The sequence below is a fragment of the Pan paniscus genome, chromosome 16 (assembly GCF_029289425.2).
Source record: "Pan paniscus chromosome 16, NHGRI_mPanPan1-v2.0_pri, whole genome shotgun sequence".
NCBI classification, from domain to species: Eukaryota; Metazoa; Chordata; class Mammalia; order Primates; family Hominidae; genus Pan; species Pan paniscus.
The window spans coordinates 8,698,552-8,726,383 of record NC_073265.2 but is presented as its reverse complement, the minus strand read 5'-3'; the positions used below and the strand labels follow the sequence as shown (position 1 = coordinate 8,726,383).

At 41.6% G+C, this 27,832-nt stretch overlaps 1 protein-coding gene across 3 annotated transcripts in view; it reads right to left on the bottom strand.

Annotated features, from left to right (window-relative positions):
* Positions 1-27,832, bottom strand: part of GABRB3 (gamma-aminobutyric acid type A receptor subunit beta3) — a 227,999-nt gene that overhangs the window by 5,629 nt on the left and 194,538 nt on the right. For all 3 annotated transcript variants that reach the window (XM_034938413.3, XM_034938412.3, XM_063596988.1), the window contains 2 exons: positions 18,642-18,794; positions 11,997-12,241 (listed from right to left, as the gene is read on the bottom strand). In XM_034938413.3, coding sequence (XP_034794304.1) covers positions 11,997-12,241; positions 18,642-18,794 — 398 coding nt within the window. The remainder of the gene's footprint in view (positions 1-11,996; positions 12,242-18,641; positions 18,795-27,832) is intronic.

Sequence of the window (27,832 nt, the reverse complement as noted above, 5' to 3'; positions counted from 1 at the left end):
CAAAACACAGTTATTTTGTGTAGGAATAATTTATTGCCGTATTAATTTGTGTCTTCCCGCCTTCTGCATACACTTTAATTTCATCAATGGCATCCAGCTAGATAAGCAGGAGGTGAGGTGGTGAGAGGAGTCCTGCCTGAGAAGGCGTCGGGCCTGTATGGAGTTCCAAGTAGGGATAAGACCGCCGGTGGGATGGCCTCAGACTTCAAGGGGGCTGTGACACAGGAAGGGCTGCACACATCCAGGGACCACTCAGACTGTGGTGGAAAGGCACCAAAGAGGACTCTCAGATGTCTACAGGTTTGGTAACACCATTCTGGGTCACCTCATTATGCTTGGGGAAAGTGAGGTGGTCATTAGGGTAATGGCCCCCAGGGAGGTTGTAACCACAGGATCAACCCAGTCTGGTTCAACCTTGTGTAATAACATGGTGAGTTATTTTCAGTTGCCATGAACCCCTAGGTTGAAGGTCATGTAACCTAAGCATGCCCAGATGAACCAAGCATACAACCATGAGTGGAACCTAAGTGCTCAGACTGAAGAGTTAAGAAGCAACCACCACATGGCAGGATCCAGCATCCAATCAGATTGAGCCCATGGCAGGATGCAGTCAGACCATACCTCCCAGCATCACCTCATTGCAAGATCCAATCAGAACACGCCTCATTACCCTCTGCCTATAAAACCTGCCCCAAACCCCAGTTCCAGGAAACAGATTTGAGCATTTCCTCCTATCTCCTTGCCAGTTGACTTGCAATAAAACTTTTATTTACTCAAAATCTGGTGCCATCGTATTGGTTTCCAGCACATCAGGCAGTGAGCCCATTCATTGCTCAGTACCAAGCTCACCATACTCACCAGATTCTGTGAGTATGTAACCCTATGCAAAAGTGACTTTGTGCATGTCATTAAGGGCACATACCCTAAGATAGGAAGATGACCCTGGATTGTCCAGGTGGGTTCGATCTCATCACACCTTCAAAGGTAGAGAACTTTCTCCAACAGGAAGCAGGAGAAAAAGTCAGAGAGATAAAAGCAGAGGAACTCAAAAACTGAGGACTTGAGTCACCCTTGATGGAAAGGCTGTAGGGAAAACATAAGAAGGAACAAGGCAGCTGACAGGAGCAAAGATGGGCTCCAGCTGACAGCCCAAAATCAAATAATCCCATTAGAAAGTGGACAAAGGATCTGAATAGACATGTCTTAAAGGAAGACATACAAAAGGCCAACAGGCACTTGAAAAAAATGCTCAACATCACTCATCAGGAAAATGCAAATCAAAGCTACATGAGATATCATCTCACCGCAGTTAGAATGGCTACTATCAAAAAGACAAAAATAACAGGTGCTGGCAAGACAGCCAAGAAATAGGATCTCTTAAACACCATTGGTGGGAATATAAATTAGTACAGCCATTATGGAAAACAGTATGGAGGTTTCTCAAATAACTAAAAACAGAACTACCATAAGATCCAGCCAAGGCAATGGGGATCTCAATTTACGACAGGGAGCTGTATTTGACCAAGCACCTGAATGATTCTGGAAGCACAGTTAACCCCAGAGCCTGTGGAAAGGAAAGGAGCACAGATTGCCAATACTTTAATTTCAGCCTCCTGACACCCTAAGGGAAGGACCCAGCCAAGTCTCACTGTACCTGCACGTGTGGCCTAACAGAATCATGAGATAAAACACGGTCTTATTTGAAGCTACTAAATTTGTGGTAATCTGTTACAGTGGCAATCAAAACTACTATAGGAGGTGAGAGGGAAGATACATTTGCATTGTGCCTCAAAGAACGAGTAGAAATTTTTCAGACAAAATGCAGCAAAAACATCAAAAGCAAAGACTTAAAGAGCACCTGAAATATTTTGAGAAAGGCAAACACCGTTCCCAGCACATACTAAGCCTGAGACAGATGAGGTCACTGTCATCATCACTGTCATTATCACTTTTGTATCCTCTTATCATAGTAGGAAAGTACACCTAGTGCTGGGTGGAAGCACAGATTAGATTTAGGCCAGTGAAGTTTTTGTTTTTTGTATGTCATGTGAAAGAATTTCAATTTAACTCTTTAGGAAACAGGAAGAAGAGTACTTTCTAGGTAGAAAGTCATAGACTTCTGAAGTGCAACTCAAGCTATAAGAAATTGAATTTGAGAAGAGAGTGCAGAGAGGGGCCCCAGGGAGAGCGCCCTGCAATGGTTTCTGTTTCCTTTAGTGGAGTCTGGAATAGAAATGCCTGAAGCCCATGAATAACTGCTCCCTCGGCCACTGCAACATATCTCGAGGTTTTCCTTAAGCCTCGAGACACACACGGCATGCCCACAGCAGCAACGCTGGGCCTTCGCCTGCCCAGTGCTGAATCTCCGCAGCTCAGGGGCTGGGGAAGTAGTGGAAAGTCACTCAGCACTCCAATCCCACCCCGGTCCATGCACTCCTGTCCCCTGTGAGCTCCTAGCAGGAGCGTCCACACTGCAGCAAGTGTGCCATGAGTCCAGGTCGTGCCAGTGCTTCTAAACCAATGCTACATCCTACAGTTATAGGATGAAGAGTGTCACCACGGGGTCTTCTTTATAGTTTACAGGCAGCATTGGTTTAGAAGTCGTCAGATAGTGACCTCATCTGTCCTCCACTAGACGGAGTGGTCTCCTTAGAATGGAGGACAGCCAGGCTGAGTGCTTGGAGATGGGAATGGACCGAGATCACACCACCTGTGCTGGAAGAAGGCCCTTCATGGAGACACGTGATGTGGGGAGGTGAGGAGGGCATTTTCTTATATTTTTTATCCAGCAGAAGGAAAATTCTAATGGAGCTTGTATCTCAAAAGCACCTGGAATGTCAGACCTTGGTGAAATTTTGACTTTTTTTTTTTTTTTTGAGATAGAGTTTCACTCTTGTTGCCCAAGCAGGAGTGCAGTGGCACAATCTCAGCTCACCGCAACCTCCTCCTCCTGGGTTCAGGCGATTCTCCTTGCCTCAGCCTCCCAAGTAGCTGGGATTACAGGCATGTGCCACCACACCCAGCTAATTTTGTATTTTTAGTAGACATGGGGTTTCTCCATGTTGGTCAGGCTGGTCTCAAACTCCCGACCTCAGGTGATCCTCTCACCTCGGCCTCCCAAAGTGCTGGGATTACAAGTGTGAGCCACCACACCCGGCCTTCTGTTATGTATCTGTCCTTTCTGTTTTCTTTCCACGGGATGATTAGCAGCAAAACTCTTTAAATGACAAAGTGTGTCTGCATGTCTTTGAGACAATGGAAGCATTCCTTGGTTTGGGAGACAGAGTTTCTCATTGTACCAAGAGGATAATGGCAGGAGAAGCCCAACAGTTAAATTCAGGTGTGGCTGAAACAGGTGCCCATGGCAGTAGCATGTCCCTTGTGCAGGCCACCTAGGGCTAGCTGTGGGAGTGCTAGGGCCACATCTTCCTGCCCAAGAGTAGTCATTCACTATCCCTAAGAAGGGGTAACCTGAACCTGCCCTGGATGCTGCAGGGAGGAGGGCTTGACTGGGCAGCCCAGCTGGTCTTTGCAAGAAGAACGATTCACAGCAAGATTCTCCAGGACAGAAGCTTGTCCACTGGTCTTTATCTCCTTCCAGCATCTTCTACCGTACCTTGTGCCACAAAGGAAAGAAGTGGGTGGAGAGAATGAGCTGCCTGGCTCACACTGGGAATCTTGTTGTGGAGAGGGCCTGGGAGGGGGGTTCAACCAATGTGTTCCTGTTCATTTGGGGTGTTCCATTCATTCCATTTACTGCAACGAATATGCTTGGTACCCCACCAAATATGTCTGATTTTGAATCATGAGAGAAAGCATATTTGGTTACCATGAAAAGGGATTTGATAAATTGAGGTCATTTATCAAATAAGCTCAATTCGATTGTATTAGAATGTCCAGCATCTTAAACAGTTCTACTTAAATGGTAAGCTTATATGTTTAAAATCTATCTGATGTTGAGTCAGAAGATAATCAAAGGTGGAAGATGCTTGTAGGTGTTTTTTGTTTTGTTTTGTTTTTTTGAGACAGAGTCTCGCTCTGTCACCCAGGCTGGAGTGCAGTGGCGTGATCTCGGCTCACTGCAAGCTTTGCCTCCCAGGTTCACACCATTCTCCCGCCTCAGCCTCCCAAGTAGCTGGGACTACAGGCGCCCACCACTGCGCCCGGCAAATTTTTTGTATTTTTAGTAGAGACGGGGTTTCACCATGTTAGCCAGGATGGTCTCCATCTCCTCACCTTGTGATCCTCCTGCCTCGGCCTCCCAAAGTGCTAGGATCACAGGCATGAGCCACTGCGTAGTAACGCAGAATTTGTTCTTTTCAATAATACTAAATGGTTTGGGAATTACGATATCAGAAAAGTGAAATCGTTTTCCTGAAGACAGAAAAAAACAGAAAGCATTATTTAGCTTTAGAAAAATATTCTCTACAGACGATGCAATGTTGTAAATAACAAAACTGTAAGATGAAAAAAAGCCCAGTCGTCCACTTCAGGACGTGCGATGCCTCACTGGAGAATGCACTTCCACGAAGGGGCTGGGATTGTTCGAGACCATTCATTAAAACATTACCATGTGGCTGCTACATGTCACCATCTTGCCCTGTCCTTAGGAGTACAAAGTGAACACAAGAAGGTCCTCACCCTCAAGGGGTCTAACTGATGAGACCTTAAATAATCAACAAGTGCATTTGAAAAAATACTGCATGTTGCCTTTTAAACACATTGATAATTATTACTTTTTAGAGACAGGGTCTTGCTCTGTTGCCTAGGCTTGAGTCCAGTGGCGTGACCATAGCTCACTGCAGCCCCAAATACCAGGGCTCAAGTGATCCTCTTACCTCAGCCTCCCGAGTAGCTGACACCTGGCTATTATATATATATATATATTTATATTTATTTATATATGAAGTGTGTATATATATAAAGTGTATATATGTATAAAGTGTGTGTATATATAAAGTGTGTATATATATATAAAGTGTGTGTGTATATATATATATATATATATAAAGTGTACATATATATATACATATAGTAGAAACAAGGTCTCTCTTTGTTGCCTAGGCTGATCTGGAATTCCCAGGCTCAAGTGATCCTCCCGCCTCCAACTCCGAAAGTGCTGGGATTACAGGCTTGAGCCACCGCACCTGGCCTAAACACACTTTTAAATACCATCTCTTTTCTAGTGATAACATATAAAAAGCTCCTTTTATCAAAATCTAGTAGACCAGAATTAACAAATTCGTGGAGTGAAATACCAAGGGGAGGAATGTCTTTTCTTAAAGGAAGAAAGGGGAGTATTTTGCAATCTGTTTAGTCAGATGAACTTTGACGATTCTAATGACTCAGTTTTACCCAGCTTTATAAAGATGACATTTATAAGCCTTGTCCTCTCTTCCCACTAGGAAAGTGGAAAAAACATACCTCTCCAGTGTGACCAAATCCATGACAAATAGCACTCATTCATGGACACATGTTACAAGAGCACGTGTACCACGTCCGCGTCATGGGTGTGCATATTTTGGAAGATGCAGAGAGTCAGATGCTGTCTAGGAGGCAAAGCTTGCTGGGCACGTGGGACGTGAGTGATCTGCCATTTTCACAAGTATAAAGCATGTGCCCCATAAGTTGGGAGAACAGAAATAAAACCAACTGCTTAGAGCAGGGAGTGATGGGGCAGGATGCAGATAAGTGGTAGGCAAAAAAAGTCAAGGAAACTGTTGGCTGGGCACAGTGGCTCACGCCTGTAATCCCGGCACTTTGGGAGGCCGAGGCGGGCGGATCACGAGGTCAGGAGATCAAGATCATCCTGGCCAACATGATGAAACCCTGTCTCTACTAAATATATATATATATAAATTAGCTGGGTGTGGTGGCAGGTGCCTGTAGTCCCAGTTACTTGTGAGGCTGAGGCAGGAGAATCGCTTAAACCCAGGAGGCAGAGGTTGCAGTGAGCTGAGATCGCGCCACTGCACTCCAGCCTGGGCGACAGAGCGAGACTCCGTCATAAAAACAAAACAAAACAAAAAACAACCAAGGAAAATGTCATGGAGGAAAACATCTGGCTTAGATCTTGGAGGGAAAATGTGAACCAAGAAGAAAGGCATTCTAGGTAGAGAGGACAGGACAATGGAAGGGGAATGGGTCATCATGTAGGTGGGGACTTCAGGAACTGCACAGGGAGAATGAAGACACAAGACATCGGGTAAAATGAATGTTGACTTGAGTTTTCAAGATTTAGATACAAATCTGTATGAATCCATGTCCTGTCTTCCCCAGCGCTGTGGCCACTGTTGTGTTTGGGAAACGACCTCACGAACGTGGGTCTCTAAGGCTGTGCCCTTGAACTCTAGTGAAGAAAACTTAGACTGAGGGAAGTCAAACCCACCTCCCCACCTATGTTGTTAATAATTTACAAAACTACAGTGCTCTTGGGGGCTTTGGACATGTATGACTAACTGGTAGCTGTCTTAGGACACAGCACATGTGAGAAAGAACTCAAGAACCAATACAATTTTACATTATTCTTATTTCAGAGTGGGTGAACACTTGTAACGGAAACAACAGTGCAGGTAACTCTCATTCTAGTGTGAAAAGGAACCTGAATATATATTGAATTAATAAGATCTTAGTGTTAAATAGTTTGGCTGCTTTATTTATGGTTTTACGTTTGTATGGTTTTCATTTAAGCATGAACCAGTATGTAGAAAATTTCCACGAAAATTACTCATGGATTTTTTTTTCCGAAAGAACTAAAGGGTTACTAAAAATCTGTGAAATCTTAGGAGCCAAATAAACAGATATTTCCAAGAGAAAGTCTTTTTCTATCATCTAGAATTTACGTCTTAAAGTAGAAAGAAGCGATTGTGGGTGAAATACGAGGCTGAAATGCCCTTCATAGAATGACAGATGACTTGCAATTTTTAAATCATTTCATGAATACTCTTTATTTTGAAGGGTTCATCTCATATCTACTATAATTAGAACCATTGATTTCAATGAAGTTTTTCTTCCTGCTCTATAACCTTGACAGGTGCAAACATTCAAAGACTAAAAACATCTCATTCAGAATATAGCACAGAGAGGTTTTTTGTTTTTTCCTAAAATATGTCACCAGATTGGCACACAGTTGATATCTCATTCTCTAATTTTCTTCCAGCTTCTAGTTAAGTAAAATACTGTCGTTTTAGAAGAATGAGAAAGGACTTGCCACGTGAAGAATGAAATCTTGCTCTTTAGTAAGAATGATGTTGAGTCTGCAGCTCTGATTCCTTGCCAAGAATTATGACTCTCTACCACCTCATGAAATTCAAATACTAATTGGTCAACTTGTAAAGTATCGTAAGGCTTGTAACCATAATGCATGAATTACAACCAAAGATGAACTCTTGGGTATAGAAACAACTCAGGAACAAACAGATGGTATGCACAAATAAATTAAGGTCAAGGCTTACATGGTACCACTAGTCTGGGGAGATACTAAGTGAATATGTGAATGTCTTAAGCATTCATGAATCAATTATTAGGTTAAAATATGGCATAAATACTAAATATAAGGAAAACCTACTCATGGTTTTACAGTAGGGTCACTAAAACCATAGTACCAAGAGGCAGTTGCTGGTGGCCTACAGTGTCCATAAGGGTACTGTTTTCTCTTGAGATGCCTTACAGGACACAGAAAGTGGTCTCAAGAAAGACAATGACAAGCCAAGTCCCTGCTGTGGAGCCAGCAGCTGCCAGTCAGGGCGAAGCTGCAGGGTGTTGTTGGCCACACTGAGACGCAATCCCAGGTGCTATCCCTGACACGTCACAGCATTATTCACAATAGTAAAGACAGAGTATCAATCTAAATGCCCATGAACAGTGGACCGGATAAAGAAAGTGGGGTACATATACACCATGGAATACTATGCAGCCATAAAAAGAAGATCATGTCCTCTGCAACAACATGGATGGAGCTGGAGGACATTATCCTAAGGTAACTAACACAGGAGCAGAAAAACAAATACCTCATGTTCTCACTTATAAGTAGGAGCTAAACACTGAGTATGAATGGACGAAAAAAAGGAAACAGCAGACACCAGGGACCCCTTGAGTGTGAAGGGTGAGAGGATGAAGAGGATCAAAAAACTACCTTTTGGGCACTATGCTCGTTACCTGGGTGAGGAAATAATCGGTACACCAAACCCTTGTGACATGCACTTTAGCCATATAACAAACCTGCACATGTACCCTTGAAGCTAAGATAATAGTTAAAAAAAGAAACAAAGGACTGTAGAAGCTGTTAGGTTGTGTATACAGTACCACTTCTGTTTCACGTAAAATTTGATTCTTTTCTCATGTTCCTTTCATTCATCCACATTACTTGATATAAACTTTTTGGGAGTTACATTTCTACTTAAAAATTATCACTAAAGTCTTAGGTGTACTCAGGAACAATTTTTAATGTTTATCTTTAGGAGCATCAAATATGCATTTAGAATTAGCATACACATAATCATACGTTGACTTCAAACCTTAAGTACCGATCTACAATACAGATTCTTAACCATGTAAATATATAAAGGCCTTACTAAGATTGCCGAGAAAACAGAGAAACAGATTTTTGAAAAACCAAACAATAAACATGGACTCATGAATCAACGAAAAATTTCTTTTGCATTTAATTTATAATATACTTTTTCTACATCCTGCTAATTTTCTCTATGGATGCTAGAGTTTTTTTGTCTTTTTATCTTAGATTTTTTTTTTTTTTTTTTTTTTTTGAGACGGAGTCTCGCTCTGTCGCCCAGGCTGGAGTGCAGTGGCGCGATCTCGGCTCACTGCAAGCTCTGCCTCCCGGGTTCACGCCATTCTCCTGCCTCAGCCTCCCGAGTAGCTGGGACTACAGGCGCCCGCTACCACGCCCGGCTAATTTTTTTAGTAGAGACGGGGTTTCACCGTGTTAGCCAGGATTTATCTTAGATTTTAAGCCTCGTACCCATAAAGGTATTTCTGCAGCACCACAGTTTGACTGTTTTAAATAGTCACATTTAGAAGAAAAAAATTTATAACCTGTTTAAATTAAGAGGAAATTTGGAAAGACAGCGTTGTATGTGTATGTGTATGTGTGGATACGTGTGCCTCTGTGATGGAAACAATAATGATGTGATGAATTCTAGTTTCCTTGGAAACAGCATGACCAAAGTGTATTGTGTGTTCCTAGTAGGATGTGGACCTATTTAGAAACATAACAGTATGATACTAAGTATATTTTCCACTAAGAAATTCAAGATAGTTTTGCCTGTGAAAAATCTGGTTTTATTCACAGACCCTCAGTTTTCTGACCAACTCTTATTTATGCTGTGCTGAAAGGAAGGAGCCATTTACATTCACTTAATGTACTTCCATGGGTTCATGAATGTTCGTGGGCCTCTGCCAGGCCTATGGGCACAGGCAGTCCTCCAAGGAGCTACTGTGTTCGCTGGGAGGTGTGGACCCATAAAGGCATGGAGGGCACAGGATAGAGCAAGAAAACCTCCACAGGCTTGAGAAATAAGTATGTGATATGGTTTGGATCTGTGTCCCTGCCCAAATCTCATGTTGAACTGTAATCCCCAGTACTGGAGGTGGGGCCTGGTGGGAGGTGTATTAGGCCATTCTCTCACTGCTATAAAGAAATGCCTGAGACTGGGCCAGGCACAGTGGCTCACGCCTGTAATCCCAGCACTTTGGGAGGCCAAGGCAGGTGGATCATCTGAGGTCAGGAGTTGGAGACCAGCCTGGCCAACATGGCAAAACCCTGTCTCTACTAAAAATATAAAAATTAGCTGGGCGTGGTGGCAGGTGCCTGTGAGCCAAGATCACGCCATCACACTCCAGCCTGGGCAACAAGAGCGAAACTCCATCTCAAAAAAAAAAAAAAAGAAAGAAAGAAAGAAAGAAAGAAAGAAATACCTGAGACTGGGTAATTTATAAAGAAAGAGGTTTAACTGGCTCACAGTTCTGCAAGCTGTACAGGAAGCATGGTGCTGGCACCTCTTGGCTTCTGGGGAAGCCCCAGGAAACTTATAATCATGGCAGAAGGTAAAGGGGGAGCAGGCACATCTCACGAGGACAGAACCAAGCAGGGTGGTATTGTGGTATTAAACCATTCATGATAAACCGCCCTCATGATCCAATCATCTCCCACCAGGCCCCACCTCCAACACTGGGGATTACAATTTGACATGAGATTTGGGTGGGGACACAGATTCCTCATGAATTGTTTAGCACCATCCCTTTGGTGCTGTCTGTGATAGTCAGTGACTTCTCATGAGATGATCTGGCTGTTTTAAAGTATGTGGCATCTTCCCCTCCTCCTTGTTCCTACTTTTGCCATGTAAGTTGCCTGCAGCTCCTGCTTTGACTTCCACCATGATTGTGAGCTTCCTGAAACCACCTCAAAAGCTGGGCAGACATTATTGCCATGCTTCCTATAAAACCTGCAGAACTGTGAACCAATTAAACCTCTTTTCTTTGTAAATTTCCCAGTCTCAGGTATTCCTTTATAGCAACAGAACAATGGCCTAACAGTAAGTTTAACAAGAAGAATTAAAAAAAAATGTGGGAAGAAACCCAACATGTAAACAGGTAGAAATATATACTTGAGGATTTGAGGGGATAGAAGAGGTGGAAAGATAAATTTTAAAAATTATATTGGAACTATAATGTGCTTTCATTCAAACGTTGTTTATAATCACAATAACATACTGCTTTTATATAAGCTGAAATGTCATCTAAAGATAAAGTGGCTTTGTGGTTGGAAGGATGTAACAGCATTGCTGAGTTGGGCTGGGCTGGAGGAGGGTGTGCAAGGGCTTTAGAAAGTTCATGGACTTCATAAAACAAAGTGTCTAGGTCTGCCCAACCCTGGCTTTTTGCAGAACACAACCGGGAGGGGCCAGGGCCACGGCAGATCTATGAGAGCTTCCAGAAAGAGCACTGCTCCTGCCTTGTGCATTCCTTTTGGACTTTGCTTTTTCTCTAGAAGACTGTGGCCACTGGGCAGGTGGACAAAAGATGGTGTGCCTGCTCCAGTGCAAAGAATGGCAGCATGCTGGATCATCAAATTGATAATTTTACAACTAAAGGAATATTGAAACATTTTGGAAAAATGCTTCCGTAGAACAAATTCACACTCTCCACCCCAGCGTTTCATTCTTTCCAGACCCACAGGTTTTGTTCTCTTTGTAGGAAACTATAGATGATTTTGGCTTCTCCAGCATCAACACTAATATTGGTTTTACAGGAAACCCTGTGACATGCACAAGGAAATATTTCAGATTATGATCATCAAGCCTGCCCAAGTCCTACACAAAGCTGATGCAAGTATATTTAAAAACCATTAGGCCCTGTTACTCACTTCTGTAAGTGGAGAATTCAGAAAGGGCAAGGGAGTCTTTCATTGCCAGCTCCATGTTGACCCTCTCCCTTGTGTTCAACACTAGGCCAGAGATTAACCAGCCCCAGTCCAAATGCCCTCACCCAAATTCAAGAATGCACTCCACTTCTCAATAGGCTGCCCATCCAGATAGACGCTGTTTTAAGGGGCTTACTGGTGAGAGGAAGAAAGCCTAGGTCTGTGCCCTGAGGGTAGACTGGAGTAATGAAAGCGACTGTTGGGCATGCTTTACCTGGGCAAAAAGCAACCGGGCCAGGGTCAATGTGCACGGATATGTCAAAAGTCAATTTTGTTGGCCAATCCAATAGTCCTCTTTGTGTAAGCCTACAACCACTGGTTTCAGTGAACTCTGGCCAGTCCTAGCTAGATGGCCAGGACTCCACTGGACTGGTTTGAGCAACCCCTGAATAAAAAACACCTGGGTGCCATGTCATGAGGGCTATATCACAAGTACAAGAAGGGTGTGTGGCTTGACATACACTACTGGGGAAAAAACAAAGAAATATCATGCGAGTAAATGCAGTAGCTGCTGAGCTGCAGGGACCAGGTGGGGTCAAGGTGGTGGAGAGCCTACCCGGTTGCTTTCGCTCTTTGAACGGTCATTCTTTGCCTTGGCTGTCTTTTCTGCAAGCTTCTTCTGCCTTTGAGGGCCTCTTCCAAAGAAAATGTAGTTGACAAAGGCATACTCCAGAAGGGCCAGGAACACAAAGACGAAGCAGCCCATAAGGTACATGTCAATGGCTTTGACGTAGGGGATTTTGGGCAAGGTCTCCCGAAGGTGGGTGTTGATGGTTGTCATTGTCAGCACAGTTGTGATCCCTAGAAAAGAAACAAAGTGGTGAGAGGCTGAAACTTTGCCACATTGGTCTTCACTTTTCACTTTCCTTTTATGTTTTCTCAAACAGCTTTATGTAGTCAGAGATAAGGGGTTGAATACTGTGGGGTGACTGGAATGCAACAGAGCATACATCTTGTCATTTGCACCGCACGTCACCACTCAGAACAGCAAGCTGACATCTGTACTCTGGGGAAGTGAAGCCGTGCAGGGCATCTCCCTCCCCCACCCACCCCCCTGCCCACTACACCTTGCTATCACACAGGATGGAATTTTGAGAGTAGAAGAAGAGATATGTAGAGCAGGAAAAAAGAATGTGGTTTTTATGAATGCTGGAAAAAATAAAAATAAGCCCAGAATTTAGCATAAAGCACAAAGTGTCTAGATGAGAAACCTCCAGGAAAAAGAATGAATTTGAGGTGTCTGTGGCTGCAGAGGCAAGGCTATGAGCGAGAGCTCAGTGAGGCAGCCTGTGAGAAGAAAATAATTCCTACTACAATGCTTATTGGAAGCAAGAGGAATGAGGCAATGATTTTTAAAATTATTAGCCATGAGATCCAGTCCTGAGCTCAAAGAGAAAGAAATAGCTGAGTGAAGCTTCTGAGGGAAGATGATCTCAGAGAGCGACTTCCCTCCTCAACTAAGAAAGAATCTGTACACAAGCTGCTTAGGAAATGTTTGCTCAAGTTAAGAGTTAATGATTTCATTCATCTTATAGAATCCCACCATACTCTGGCGCAACTCATCAGATCCTTTTTTTAAATGTCGTTATGTTGAATTCTTTACATAGTATTGTATGGATGATCTCATTGTTTCCCAAATAGAGCTCAATTTAGTCTAAAACCATGTGTGGACCATGTATTGCAATTCTCCCTCCCATAGCAATAGACATAAGATTCTGCACTGAATCATCTGAGGCCATAGACACCAGGAGGCAAGTCAGTGACATGCCCAGAGCTTGTGGAGTTAAGTTACGCTGCGCTTACAGGAAAGGCACGGATCACTCCCTTGTGGTAGGGTGGGATGGTAGTACTGCAGCTGACGCGCTCTCTTGGAGACTGTATTTTTGACATATTAATATGTCTCAAGGAAGCAAGACAGCTTTGAGGGCTGAACTCTTTTCTACATATGCCACTGATGCCACTGAATGTGAAGATGTGGGTTTCAGGACCCAATAAAGAGAATAGGTTCCTCTGCATTGCTTTGTCAGGCTTCCCTGAAAAAGGAGACTTTCAAAGGAGAGAGCTTAACCATAATCCTTCATCCTCAGTAACCCAAAACCCACATGACATCACTGAGGCCAAGAGGTAGTGCCAGCCCTACAGTTCAGCACTGTCCAGATATGTACTCTGGGACGGAGCCCAGGCCATTCTGCACATGGTCCCAGCCCAGCCCTCCAGGGAAGAGTTTGAATTTACTAAGCATTCCAATTTCATGCCCTCTGATTTCCCATCCTATCCTGGGAGGCAGCATCCTCATCCTCTGTGTCCCACAGGGAGGACCTTGAGACTGCAGAGCTCAGCTGGCCTGGGAATCAGCTGGAGAGCAAGCTAGACAGCCCAGTCTTCCATCTCCAACACAAGTGCTCCCTCCACTGAGCTCTGAACTGCTACTAAAAGCTAAGAAGAGAATTGAAGACTTGAGAAACTCTTTTTATGTAGAACTGCAAACCATGGTTGCTGACGGAATGTATGGAAATCCAAGATGTCAGAATATTTTAAGATTCTCTTTTAACATCACATTCATGTGCACCTGGGGACTTTTTAAATTTGAAAATGGCAATGGGATAATTACTGTTTACAAATAAATGTGAAAACACCATGCAAATGCTACAAAATTAGGCATTCTCACCATTATTCAAAAAGTTTGTAATGTTGCCACTACCGTCTCTCCCCCTTCAACGTGGATTTGGGAAGACAGAGCGCTTTGCTTTAGTCACGGCTTTGCCTCTCCTGCTGGCTATTTTGAATGGACATGTATGACACAGGCCTCGGCAGATGTCCCAGACAATGGGCTGAAGGCACACAGGAATAGGTACAGCCAGCACATCTCACAGGCACTCAGCCTGGTAAATGAACCCCAGAGGGACCTGGGCTAGGACCCTGGATCCAGGCTGATTGGCACAGGCTCAGGAATCCCTAACAATAAGATTTCACAGTGAGTGCTTCAGGTCTTTCTAGTTTGGACCCACATGCCACATGAGTTCTTAGCTTAAGAGGCCAATGCATTTACTAAGTCCTTCTATTGCTTTACCTGCTATATGGGATACTGTGGATGGTGGTGTATTGTGGTGGTCCACAGCCTGTAAAGGGGAGCCACATGGCCCAGACCCAAAGCCCAGCTCTGCCTCTGTGGGTCTGTAGCCATCATTTCAAGCTGTTGGAAATCTAATGGCAATGGCTGAAAAGCTCTGATGTGCCAATAAATAGTAACCGGCACTGTTAACACTAACAACAAATAATCATATGACTATCATCATTACAGAAAAATCATTCTTCGGTAGCCTCTAGGCTTCCTGGCCTTGCCTTGAGACCTTCTGCTCTCTAAAGGGAAATCATCCAGCTGCAGTACAGGAAATGGCTGGGTGGTGGCTTTCGTGTTTTTTTGTACGTTCACCAGGCTTGTAAGTCTTTCTGTAAATTGCTAGCCTCAGCTTATTTGTCATTTAGATTATGTATGAAATATTGTATTTGAAAGCTGTATTTATAAAAATGAATATGAAATAAAAATATAATCTCTTTGCATTATTTAGTCAAAATATTTTGTTTCTCTTCCTCATGATAAAAATAATCTGGCCTAAATTTTATCAGTATACGTTTTTACCTTTAGAAGTATCAGTACTTTTGCAGATTGAGCATCTCTAACCTAAAAATCCAAAATCTGAAATGTTCCAAAATCTGGAACGTTTTGAGCACCTCCATGGTGCTCAAAGGAAATGCTAATTGGAGCATTTCAGATTTTGGATTTTTGGATTAGGGATGCTCAAACTAAGTATAATGCAGATACTCCAAAATTAGAAAAAAATCTGATTTTCAAAACACTTCTGGTCCCAGGCATTTTGAATAAGGGACACCCAACCTGTATTCACTGAGGGTTTTGAGGGAGGCCATCTAATTACAACTTCCCACTTTAAAGTTTGGTGGTCGTTAACGCTAACAGTTCAATGTATCTGATGGTCAGACCCCGGGCAGCAGAAGCATATCATGCTGAAGCCCACAGAGCAGCCGAGGAGCACGGCTGTCTGAAGAGCCAGCAGAACAGGCCCTGAGTCCCTCCCGCGTTGAGTCCAGGTCCAACAGTGCCCAGAGCCCAAGGGTGAGCCCTCAATAGAGGCCTCTGCCGAGCCCCACCCATCCTACCTGTGCAGAGGCAGCACCTTTATCATGCATTTAGAAGCAATGTGTATTGATCACAGTGCAGTCCCTTAGGATGAATGCAAAAAGCACTGTGAGCATTTCAAAGCTGTGCTATAAGACTAGGTGCTTGGGAAGGGGTGGCAGGAAGGGGGATTTCTCCAATGAAAGCCCTCCAAACTATAGCTGTATCCTATGGAGCTCAGTAGCATCTTAACAGTTATGAGGGATTCCTCAATAATAAGAGTTCATAATGTTTGGTTAGCTTTTTTCTTCTCTTAAACAAATCCATGACTTTTACAACATAGTAGACCAAATAACTCTTTACTGTAGTTTTACTGACACTTTAGGAATTATATGCAGTAGTTAAGGGAGAAGGTCTGGAAGTTATACTAACTGGATTGAAATCTTTCTTCTGAAACTTGGTAATTATATGACTTCGTACCAGTTACTTAGCTTCTCTGTATTTTATTTTTGTGCTCTGTAAAACTGGAGCAATAATACTTCGTACTGTGCTGTGAATCTTCTCCAGAACCGATAACTACATGAATGGCCTTAGCAGAGAATGTGGCACCTAACTATGTGATAATTTTCAGCCTTTATTAATCTTGTCTGTTGTATTGATGATGATGATGATGATGTTACTCAGTGCTCCTGACACTGCGTCATACTTTTTCTGAATTCACCAACTGACATTTCCCAGTGACTGTAGATCTAGACTCAGTCTTGTATTGGCAGGAGGGACAGAGGGAATGCATGTGCAGGTGTCAGTCATACTCTGAGAGCTGGATCTGTTGGGTTCTTGTCTGGCCAGACCCACAGCCCTAAGATCACAGCTGCCCTCTTGACCGCGGGGTCACCCTAACTCTAGTGAATATCCCCTTCACTCTGGCTCTCATGCTTGCCTCCCAGAGCACAAGCGTCAATCCTCCAATGTTGAAGCCTCAGCAACCCTAGCCAGCCCATGCCTTTATCCCAGCAAAGCCACAGAGGCACAGTTTGTTTATATTAATAATGCTGTCATGAAGAAAAAGTGGAATCTACTTTCATATACCTTAATGAAATTGGGTTGAATGTAACTCACTTCCGGGGTATTAACGATTTAATACTGTAGAAGGCAATACTTTACAATTAGGGAGGGAGAGAATCTGTAATGGCTGGGAAATTCAGATATGCACATTTTCAGTACACCCCACCCCTTGTGATGTCAGATAATCATGGTTCCTTGGTACTCATATTTCACTAACTATCGCAGTGACGGCAAATTCTCTGTAGCAGATGCTTCAGATCGGTCTCCACTTTCATACGCCTCTTCTAGGCTTGGGGAAGGGTCCCAGCAACTTTGTATTTGTATATTTCATATTATTTTTCTTAAAAGGGGGTGCTTGAAATTGTATAAGCTAACAGCTCTGCATAATTTAGATCTGCCCCTACAAATGTATCTTTGAATTTTCCAAGTGAAAAAAGAGTTTAACAAAGAGTAATCTAGCAATATACATATTTTTAAAGTAAAAGCTACATAAAGACTGACATTACTGGGGAAGATCTGCAGGCTGTAGAAAAGTCCTGGAGATTTTTTTTCTTTTTTTAGAGAACTGTGCTTATGATACCTATTAGAAATACATAACAATTAAAACAGCACTTTCAGTTTTTTGCAGCTTTACTCTTCATAGAGTGGTTTTCTTATCCACTTAACACCCTTAGGAATAGCTACCTGATTTTCTCAAGCCATAATTACGTGTTATTTCCTGGGAAATAAATTTGATCTTGATTACAACTATGCAAGTCACATGTTTGTCATCCATATACACACATGTACTTACATTTTATTAGAAAAGAAAACATGTTATTCAATTTAAGGTCCTGGGAAAAGTTGGTAAACAGAAAAAGGGCTGGGTGTGGTGGCTCACGCCTATACTCCTAGCACTCTGGGAGGCTGAGGTGGGCAGATCGCTTGAGGCCAAGAGTTCAAGACCAGTCTGGGACACATGGCGAAACCCCATCTCTACAAAAAATTAAAAAATTAGCCAAGTGTGGTGGTGTGTGCATGTTGTCCCCACTGTCCAGGAGGTAGAGTTGAGAGGATCACTTGAGTTCAGGAGGTTGAGGATGCAGTGAGCCGTAATCACAATTGTGCCACTGCACTCCAGCTTGGGTGACAGAGTGAGACTCTGTCTCAAAAAAAAGAAAAGAACAGGAAAGAAGGGATAACTGGAACCCTGAATTCTTATGTTTTTTTGTAAGGTACTTTGCCAGATAATGTGTTGGTAATTCTTTTCCATCAATTTTTATAAGTACTACTGATACGTTCACTTTCAGGAAATAAATTCAACCCTATCCAAAGGGATGGATTGCAGATTGCATCAGCTCTGTACTTACATAAACATATTTAAATAATTATTTTTTCTATGCAGTTTCATATTAATCAGCTGAATAGAGAATAATGTTTCTGAAAATATAAGCCTTCCCTTAATAATCAAAATGCTAAAAATAATATTGGAACCTATAATACATATTGTACATCAGCTAATAATCCAGCTGTCAAATAACCAATGGTCAGAAAAGATCACTAGAGCCTTTGGGAATCATTCAGAATTGAATTCCATATTTTAATGCTCATTAAATTGTGTAATTCCAATTCTATGCTGTAATATTGGACTATTTTTCTGACTTAAAAAAGAAGAATGCACAATTAATCAAGTCTTCTTTCTGGGCCATGGAATAATTTTGAACAGGAGATGTTAATCCTTGCTTTAAAATTAGTGTCAAAAATAGTTTTATCATGCAAATATTCTGCAAGCATATTTTCCCTTTCATGGGCATGAAAATTCACATTTGAGCCTTATAATTAAATTAACACATCAAGGGAATCGTGCGTGAAATTAGTGTTTCAAGATAAAAAGTGACTATATGGGCAATGCTTGTGTCACGCTGTCAAAAAATGGTAGTTGAACTACAGCCTTTGAACTCTCTTAATACTGTAATGATACGGTTACTTTACATTTAAATATCACTTAAAAATAGCACATACCGAGGGCAACTCTAGCAGCAGATGCATCATAATTGATCCAGAAGGACACCCACGACAGAATCGTTATCAGTATAGAGGGCATATAAGTCTGAAGAATGAAGTATCCAATGTTCCTCTTCAACCGAAAGCTCAGTGACAGTCGAGGATAGGCACCTATGGGAAACAGACAAGGATATTACACTGGAGAAACAACATGGCAGACTAAAGAGTTTGCTTTGACTTCCATAGGTCAACAACATGCAATGGAAAAGTCTGCGAATAAAGGGGTGACCCACCACCAAGCAGTTTGCTTCTGTCTGCTAGCGGTATTTATAGAAGAATTAGGAGGGGGGTGCTTTTCGGTCTATTTATAAGATAGTGATGAGGATGCTCTTCTAAGGCTAAACGCTCGGTTGAGAACTTGGAAAAACGTATTAGTTTTTAGCTTAGAATCCAGAATAATGCCAAATACCTTGTTTATTCTTTAATGAATGATTATCCCCTTCTTCCTTGTAGACAGGGGAGATGTGGCTCAAGGCTTTACTGGGCAAGAAAGGCTTTTACCAGTTGTCCTTTCAGCCCACCTGGAGTTCAGCCCTGAATACAGATGTTGGAGGCATTGCCCCTAGAGTGACTGGGCTAGCTCAGGGGCACCCTAAGAATGAGAGAGGCAGAGAAGCAAGTCCAGTCCCGGAGAAAGCAGTGGTGCACACTGAGGGCTTCTGCTTCGGCCACAGAAGAGGCATTAACGAGAGTCTCAAAGGAGCACCTGTCTGCCTTCTTGCCCATGAGTCCCAGTGTTAATTCTCGGATGTGAACATTCCACTCAACACATTTTGGAATCCTACCACCACCACCATGACAGAGTGAGAAAATATGCCATTTATCACGCCACATTCAGCGCTATATTTGCCTTTTCTGTCTTATTTTGTTTTCCTTTTTTTTTTTTTTTTTTGAGATGGAGTCTCGCTCTGTCACCCAGGCTGGAGGGCAGTGGCACGATCTTGGCTCACTGCAACCTCCACCTCCCTGGTTCAGGCGATTCTCTTGCCTCAGCCGCCCGAGTAGGTGGGACTACAGGTGCCTGCCACCATGCCCAGCTAGTTTTTTTTTTTTTTTTTTTGGTTTTTTTTTTGTATGTTTAGTAGAGACAGGGTTTCACCATATTGGCCAGACTGGTCTTGAACTCCCGACTTTGTGATCCACCCACCTCGGCCTCCCAAAGTGCTGGGATTACAGGCGTGAGCCACTGAGCCCGGCCTATTTTGCTTTTCTTAGAGCAAGGCAAGTGTCGCCTTGTTTCCCCGTTTGTTTCAATAGGCCACTTTCTCAGTTCCAATCCTACCACTCCTTGTTTTCTGGATTCTGATGGAGCTGCCTGAGGGCCAGCCAGTGAGAACCCAATGACCCTCTCTAATCAGCTCCTCTGATTGCTCCCCCACACTAGCAGGTGCCTTCTTTCTGAAGCTGCCCACACCCTAAACTCCAAGACGCCTCACCTTTCCTGATCTCCTCCTACTCCAAGCCTGGCAGGCTCCTATTCTCCTCCTGCCCCTAAATATATGCATTCTTCAGGCTTTATTCCATGTCCCTTTCTGTGTCTGTCCCCAGATTCTTCTCTTTGGCAGTCTGATTCACTCGTATGACTACTACCATTATGCAGGAGATGAACGATTTTATCTCTAGGCCTCCTACCTTAGCATCAACCACATTTGCAGCCAGGATTATATAAAAGAGAAAAGAAATCACCAAACATACCCAGCACTTCAAGGCTGACAGTCTCAGAAATTTCCTCCAGTCTTTGTGTGTGTCTGTGTAGAATTTCTCTTACACAGCTCTGATCAAATGCATATATCACATGTCATCATAGTATAATAATTTTTAGAGTTGCTACAAATTATTTGTAAACACAATTTTCGATTCTTCCTAATGATCCATCAAATATCACCACAAGGACTCTATAAATACAGATTCCTGAATGCTGTAGATTTAGGTGTTTTCGATTTTTATAAAACTATAAATAGTACTCTTAAGGATATATTTGTGCAGAGCCGGTTTTCCATATTTAGACTTACTTCTTGAGGATGAATATGCCAAAGGAGGGATTGCTAGGCCAAAGGTTAAAGCTTTTGATAAATATTGTCAAATTACTTTGCAAATGTATGAAACCAATGTATGCCGCTGCCACTATCAGCAGATTAATAAAAGTGCCTAGCACACCTTGCAAATATGACATTATACATTATCTCTTATAAATAGTTTTTGCTAAATCCCTTGGGAAAACCTTGTCCTTTCAATTACTTTTTTAAAAATTGAATACTTCCTAAATGTTTGTTTGTTCTCTATATTTAATCTTGTAAGTCATCTGATTACTCATTTATTTTTCTCATTTCTGTTTCCTCTGATGGTTTTTACCTTTTCATTGAAACACTTTATATGCTAATCCTCGCTTGTATTCTCTGCGAGCATTCTCCCAGTTGCTGTTGTAAACCTTGTAATGGCTTTGAGTGGAGGACACACAGATCCCTAACTTTTTGTATGCAATTACTTCTATCCATTTCACTTCTTCCCTTGTGATTGTTAAAACTTGTGTTTAGCCTTAGGTAAGTTCACAATACAGATCTACCTGCAAACCTATTTTGAGGGTTGGCAATTATTTCAGTGTTTGACATGAGGTGAAAACATACGTGGATTTTGGTTCCACAAACAGCAAACCGGTTTCTCCAACACCATCAGTAGAATGAGGCTTCCCTTCATATACATTTCACACAGTTCTGTTGTTTTTAAGACTCCGTTTCTTGTAAATGTGGATCATGGGCCTGCGCACCATGCACGGGGGCCAGACCCTCCTCGCGGGCCTCGCCCTCCTGGCTCTGGGCCTTGCGCGACTTGGGCACATTTGGGAAACATGGAAATGATGCTCACTGTCATGCCACACTCAAAATCTTCTACGGCTCATTGCTTCCCACAAACATCAAAACACGCATCCAGGAATTTCAGTTTCTCCATCTTTTCCCAAATTAACTTCAGTTTTATTTTCCACCATGTTTCTGCATTAAGTATAACATTTTTTAGTCAAAGAGGTTCTCACTGCCTCAAAATATTCATCTCTATTTCCTGCCTCTGCTGACTCACATCCCAGTTTTGAAGACGTGTCTTTCCTTATCTATACCTCAAGGTCTTGGTCAAAGCCCCATCTTCCATGAATCCTTTCTTTTTTCTCCTTCCAAATGTAAGTAATCACCCTCTTGAATTTTTTTTTCTCATTCATATTATTATAATTATAAATATTTACAAAGGTAAGATCTTCCTTAATAAGCTGTACAGTCCCCAGGGCAGAATTTGTGAGGTAATTTTTTTTATATACTACAATGCCTCGGTAAATGTCAAAACCATCATAGGTTATGAATAAATACTTCTGAAGGCTGAATGAATGAAAATAGGAGTATTTAGTTTCTTTATGTGACTCTTTAGTTGAGCTTAATACACAAAAGGCTCAACATCCTTATTGAATTGTAGCTTGAAATCCCATGGTAACTTCAATATCTTTACTGAAGTAACTTCAATATTGGCTCTTAATCTGCAATTTCATGGCAACCTCAGACCTTTCTTATCACTTATTTGCTTCTCTTTGCTTCAGGTAAATCTTACTATAATCCACCATACATGGAACAGTCTCTGCATCAGTCAGGACATGTTGGCTTATGCTACAGTAACAAACAGCCCCCAAATCTCAGTAGTTTGTAACAAAAATTTTTCTTATAAAAAATATATCCACTTAGCTCCCTCTGTCTGCAACACTGTTGGCCTCTGGTAGAAGAGCTATACGTACTTCCCATCATGTTTCTGTGGCCAGAGCAAGTCTCATTGCCAACTTTTATGTCAGGAGAACGGGAACGTTTAATCGTCTCCCAGAGAAGAACAGCAAATATTTTTGAATGATAATGTAATTTACTATATCTTCCAACTTTCCATTTGCCAAGTCAACTTTCTTAAACATTTTCCAAAGTACATCTTCAGGGAAACTGTGGGCAGTAGAAACCACTATTGACTGCCATGACTGTACAGTCAAACAAACACTTGGACGATCATTAGGGACCTTGAAGAAGAATACAAAACTGATTTCAAAAACACATTACTCTCTGGAAATTCGCCAAGATACTCATTGACACAGAATTTGGAAGTAAGAAAATATACCATTTTCTTTTGCATTTGTTTAGCAAATACATTCTATTTGTTAAAAGTAGAATGCCTTTGGGAGGTCAAGGCAGGTGAATCGCGAGGTCAAGAGATCGAGACCATCCTGGCCAACATGGTGAAACCCCGTCTCTACTAAAAATACAAAAATTAGCCAGGCGTGGTGGCAGGTGCCTATAATCCCAGCACTCAAGAGGCTGAGGCAGGAGATCGTTTGAACCTGGGAGGCGGAGGTTGCAGTGAGCCGAAATTGAGCTACTGCACTCCAGCCTGGCGACAGAGCGAGACTCCGTCTCAAGAAAAAAAAAAAAAAAAAAAAAAGGGAAAATGCCATTTCCAATCAGCAAAATGTTCCGGTATTCGGCGCATGCCCCACACATCCTAGTCTCTGAGGTGGAAACAGTAAGTGGGGCAAACAACGAAGGTGAATAAAAGCACAGTTTACCTTCCCAACTATTTATAGCTCCTGACCCATGTCAGACAGATTCATTCAGAACTGGCCTCCATAAAGCTGTGGCGTGCACTATCCTGGAGGTATAAAAATATGCTAGGGCACACGCCTAAGTGATTTAGGAGAGGTTTCACATTGCATGCACCTCTGGTGTATGAGACATTCATGGTTAAATAGGATTCCTTCAGGCAGGGATGAAGGAGAGTTTTCAAGGTAATGGACCCAGCAGAGCCATTCAAGATGCCACGAGACAGAGACCTCAGAATGTTAGTCAACCCAAGAATTATCTGACGTAATAGATCTATTCTGCTAGGCAAAGGCTTTTCCCATTTGATGTGCATCTTAAAGAGTACATAGAAGTATTTTTGTAGCTCCGGTAGACAAAGTCCTTACACTGGCAGGATGGAATGCCATGAAATAGGCGGTATCTATGTGGAAAACTCCCAAGTGATCACAGCTAGTGGCGAATAACTTGAAGTTGAGAAGTAATGAGTCAGCTGCACTAAGACATCCCTTTTAAAATGAAACAGAAGCTTGAATTTACAACTGAAATGCGCTGAAGCCCTAATGTCTGTGTGCCAATGCAGATGTGGTCAGGTCCCCAGGCAGATGCTGAGCCAACAGACAGAGGCACAGTCCCTGGGCACAAGTGCATTGTTCCAAGGCAGGGATTCCTTAGCAAAACTACCTAGTGAAGATGCTGATCCCGGCCCTTTCTCCTCAGATGCAGTTACCATTATGCCAAAAACACAGCTCTGGGTCTCTAATCCAGCCTGAATTTATATCATTCTCTAGGCATTAATATTTTTGAAGAACTCATTAAAAATGTGAACACAGAAGGTCATGCCAGCTTTGTAGAGTGCTAAGAGCCACTCAAATGCATCTGTGAACTAATAAGCTGGTATTTCAGCAACTGCAGCAGAGCTCACTTATCACATGCTCCTCTTCCCATTAAGCCGCCATGGTGAGGCACTCCCACTGCAGCCTGGGAAGCTTTGTGAGCTCTCACTTAGAGCCGTTCTGGGCCCATTATCATGCTATATGATTCATTTATTATCTATCTTTTACTTTATAATGCAGCCTAAAATTAAAAATAGTGTTTCTAATTTTTACTCCCATTACTAGTCACCTTATTATGTGTTGAAAAAATCCATTAAGAAAAGGAAATATATGAAATAGAAAAGAGAGAGAAGAAAAATGGGATTGGGGTTTAAAAAAAATTGTTTGAAATATTGTCTCAACCAGACAATGAGTCCTTTCTAATCCTCCACAGAAAAACCAGCATTGAACCACATAACAGTGCAGCAAAGAACAGGGATGTTTGTTTCAACAATCCAGCCTCTCCATTATTTGGGATACTCCTTTTTGAGAAGATTACTATCCTCTCTTTCCTTGTGTGTAAAATCAAGGCAAGAATACCATAAGTGGCAAAACATTAAATGATACTTCATAAAAATTAAAAACAGTTACGCTCCAAAGTGTACCGTCAAGACAACCTACAGAATGGGAGAAAATATTTGCAAATCATGTATCTGATAAGGAACTTATATCCAAAATACATAAAGAATGCGGCTGGTTGGGTGGCTCATGCCTGCAATCTCAGCACTTTGGGAGGCCAGGGCGGGAGGATTGCTTGAACCCAGGAGTTCAAGACCACCAGCCTGGGCAAAACAGTGAGACTCCATCTTTACAAAAAAATACAAAAATTAGCTGGGCATGGTGGCACACGCCTATAGTCCTAGGTACTTAGGAGTCTGAGATGAGAGGATCGCTTGAGCCCAGGAGATTGAGGCTGCAGTGAGCCAAGATTGTGCCACTGCACTCCAGCCCGGGCGACAGACTAAGACCCTGTCTCAAAGAAAAGAATGCTTATAAAAAAGACAAATAACTGAAATTGTTTAACTGGGAAGAGGCTTTGAATAGATATTTTTCCAAAGATAGAGAAACAGCCAAAACAGCGTATGAAAAGATGGTCAACATCATTTAGTCATAAGGGAAATGCATGTCAAGACCACAATGAGATACCACACCATACCCTATGGCCACAATAAAAAAGACAGAAAATAACTAGTGTTGGTGAGAATATGGAGAAATTGGAACCCTCCTATACTTCCCGCAGGAATATTATCAGGCCACCACTTTAGAAAATAGTCTGATAGTTCCTCAAAAGGATGTTACCCTATATGACCCAGGAATTCCACTCCTAAGTATATGAGTTAATTTCCTAAAAGAAATTAAAACATATATCTACACTAAAACTTATACCTGAATGTTCATAGCAGCCTTATAGCTAGTAGCCCAAAGGGGAGACAAGCCAAATGTTCATCAGCTGATGAACAGATAAAGAAAATGCAGTATATTTCTTCGGCAATAAAAAGGAATGAAGTACTGATTCATGGCACAACATGGATGAACCTTGAAAACATCATGCAAGTGAAAGACCAGACACGAAAGACCACACAAATGATTCCACTGATATGAAATGTACTGAAGAGACAAATCCATAGAAGGAGAAACTAGATTAGTGGTTGTCTAGGGTTGGGAGAAATGGGAAGAGACTGCTAATGGATACAGGGCTTCTTTTTGGGGTGATAAAAATATTCTAAAATTGATTTTGGTCATGGTTGGACAACTCTGCAAATATACTAAACACCACTGAATGTGCCCTTTAAATGGGTAAATTGTATGGTATGCGAATTGTATCTCAATAGATCCATTATAAGGAAAAAAAAATGTTTACTACATGTATTTTTACTGGCAATCAAATTCACATCAACTATAAGACATGCTATCTGACCCAAAGTACACACTCAATAAATACAAGTTCCTTCTTTCTTTTCTTTTTCTCCTACTTTGGTGCTTTCTCTATTCATGATTCTGTAATCAGGGATTTCACCATTGAGCACAGTTTTAAATTTTTGCTGGAGGTCTTAAAGGCAATTCAAAAGGATGAAGGTAGTTAAAAACTCTTTTTGCAAAAAAGATTTAAGGCAATGAATTTCTGAAGAAGTCTGTCTTCTGTAATGAGACATGTTTCATATGTCAGAAGCCCTTATAAAAAGTGATGTCACAGCAAAAAGAGAACCAGTTAAGCGCTGCCTTGGCCCTGGGAGTGAGCACGCTCTGGTCCAGCATTTTGGACTGAGAGATTAGGGATTGTAACCAGCTAGGAAGCACAGGTGAATTGTCTCTAAGGATCCCAGTAACAAAAGTCAATGGGGAGAAAAGAAATAGAAATTTTTCTCTGGAATTTAAGGTCAAATTAAATTACAAATAAAAGACAGATGGTAATTCTTCCTTTTAATGTTTCATCTATCTTTTCTATACCTCTAGTAGACAGTATTTATAGACTGAATGGGCAATAATTGGATCCTAGGCTTTAGTTAAGCAGACTAAAGCCTGGAGTTCACAAATGGACTCTTAAAGAGAAAGCTGAGTGCATGTATTTACAAACAGTGTGACAGGTGGACTTTTAAAAAAATTTATAATTTGTCATGATCATTAATAAGAAAATAAAGCAGTATTTTGAAAACTGATTTTTGAAAAAAAGAAAATTCACATATCTTAACTGAAATGTCTCATCATTATTCATTTTGCACCCTTCTCTTTTTCTTCCAATCTTAGCCAAAGTATTTTGAAATAAAGTCAGAATATATCACTGTCCAAATGTACCAAAGAAAAAAGGAAGAGAAAGACAAACAGCACAAAATTAAAGAAGCATATTAAATCATCTGTTCTCCACATATCTTGCGAAAATCTCAATCTTTCCGTTCAAAGACAACTCTGAAGTGACAAGTAAATTTCAGATTTGGCAAAAACTGTATATCCCACATTTTGCTGGTGAGCGGGACACATTTTCAAGACCAGTACAAAGCTGAAGTTTCAATCTGTTGATCAGTGTGTTCACAGTGATATTTGAGGAGCTCTTTGATTTTTAGCTGAATATGTTTGTTGAAATAAATTTAATTCAGTATTTCTTTTAACCTGATCCCGTAATCTGTCTGTTATGCAAGCGCTTTGCTCACGTTTTCACAGCTTGTAACTGTTACAGCCAACGGCTCAAATATCCTGACTGAGCTTTATAGTGCTTTCTTCAACAACAGAGTATTCTGGATAAATGTTTCCTCTTTACAATGTTTTCAGAAAAATACAGAATTTCCTGAAATGAAATTTTAAAAAAGGTTTCCTAAATTTTCTTCTTTTTTACGCTCATGTATTAGTAGTGCAAATTAAATAAGAATTACATATCAAAACAACTGGAAACTTTTCTGAGAAATATAAAGAGGAGTGAAAAATAAAACATGGGTTTGGGTATTATAGAGTCTACTGAAAACGACTGGAAAAAATGGACAGAATTTAAATAAATCTGCTTGAGGATTTATTTAAATCTGGAGAGATTTAAATGGAGAGATAAAAAGCCAGTAAGAAATCTGTATCAAGGTGTGAGAGAGAAAGAAAACAGAGAGAAGAGCTCCATGTTTCAGATACCTGCAGTTTTCATAAGGGAAAGATGAGAAGCTAATTAGAACATCCAAGACTCAGGGGACTAAGGGGGCAGGCACTG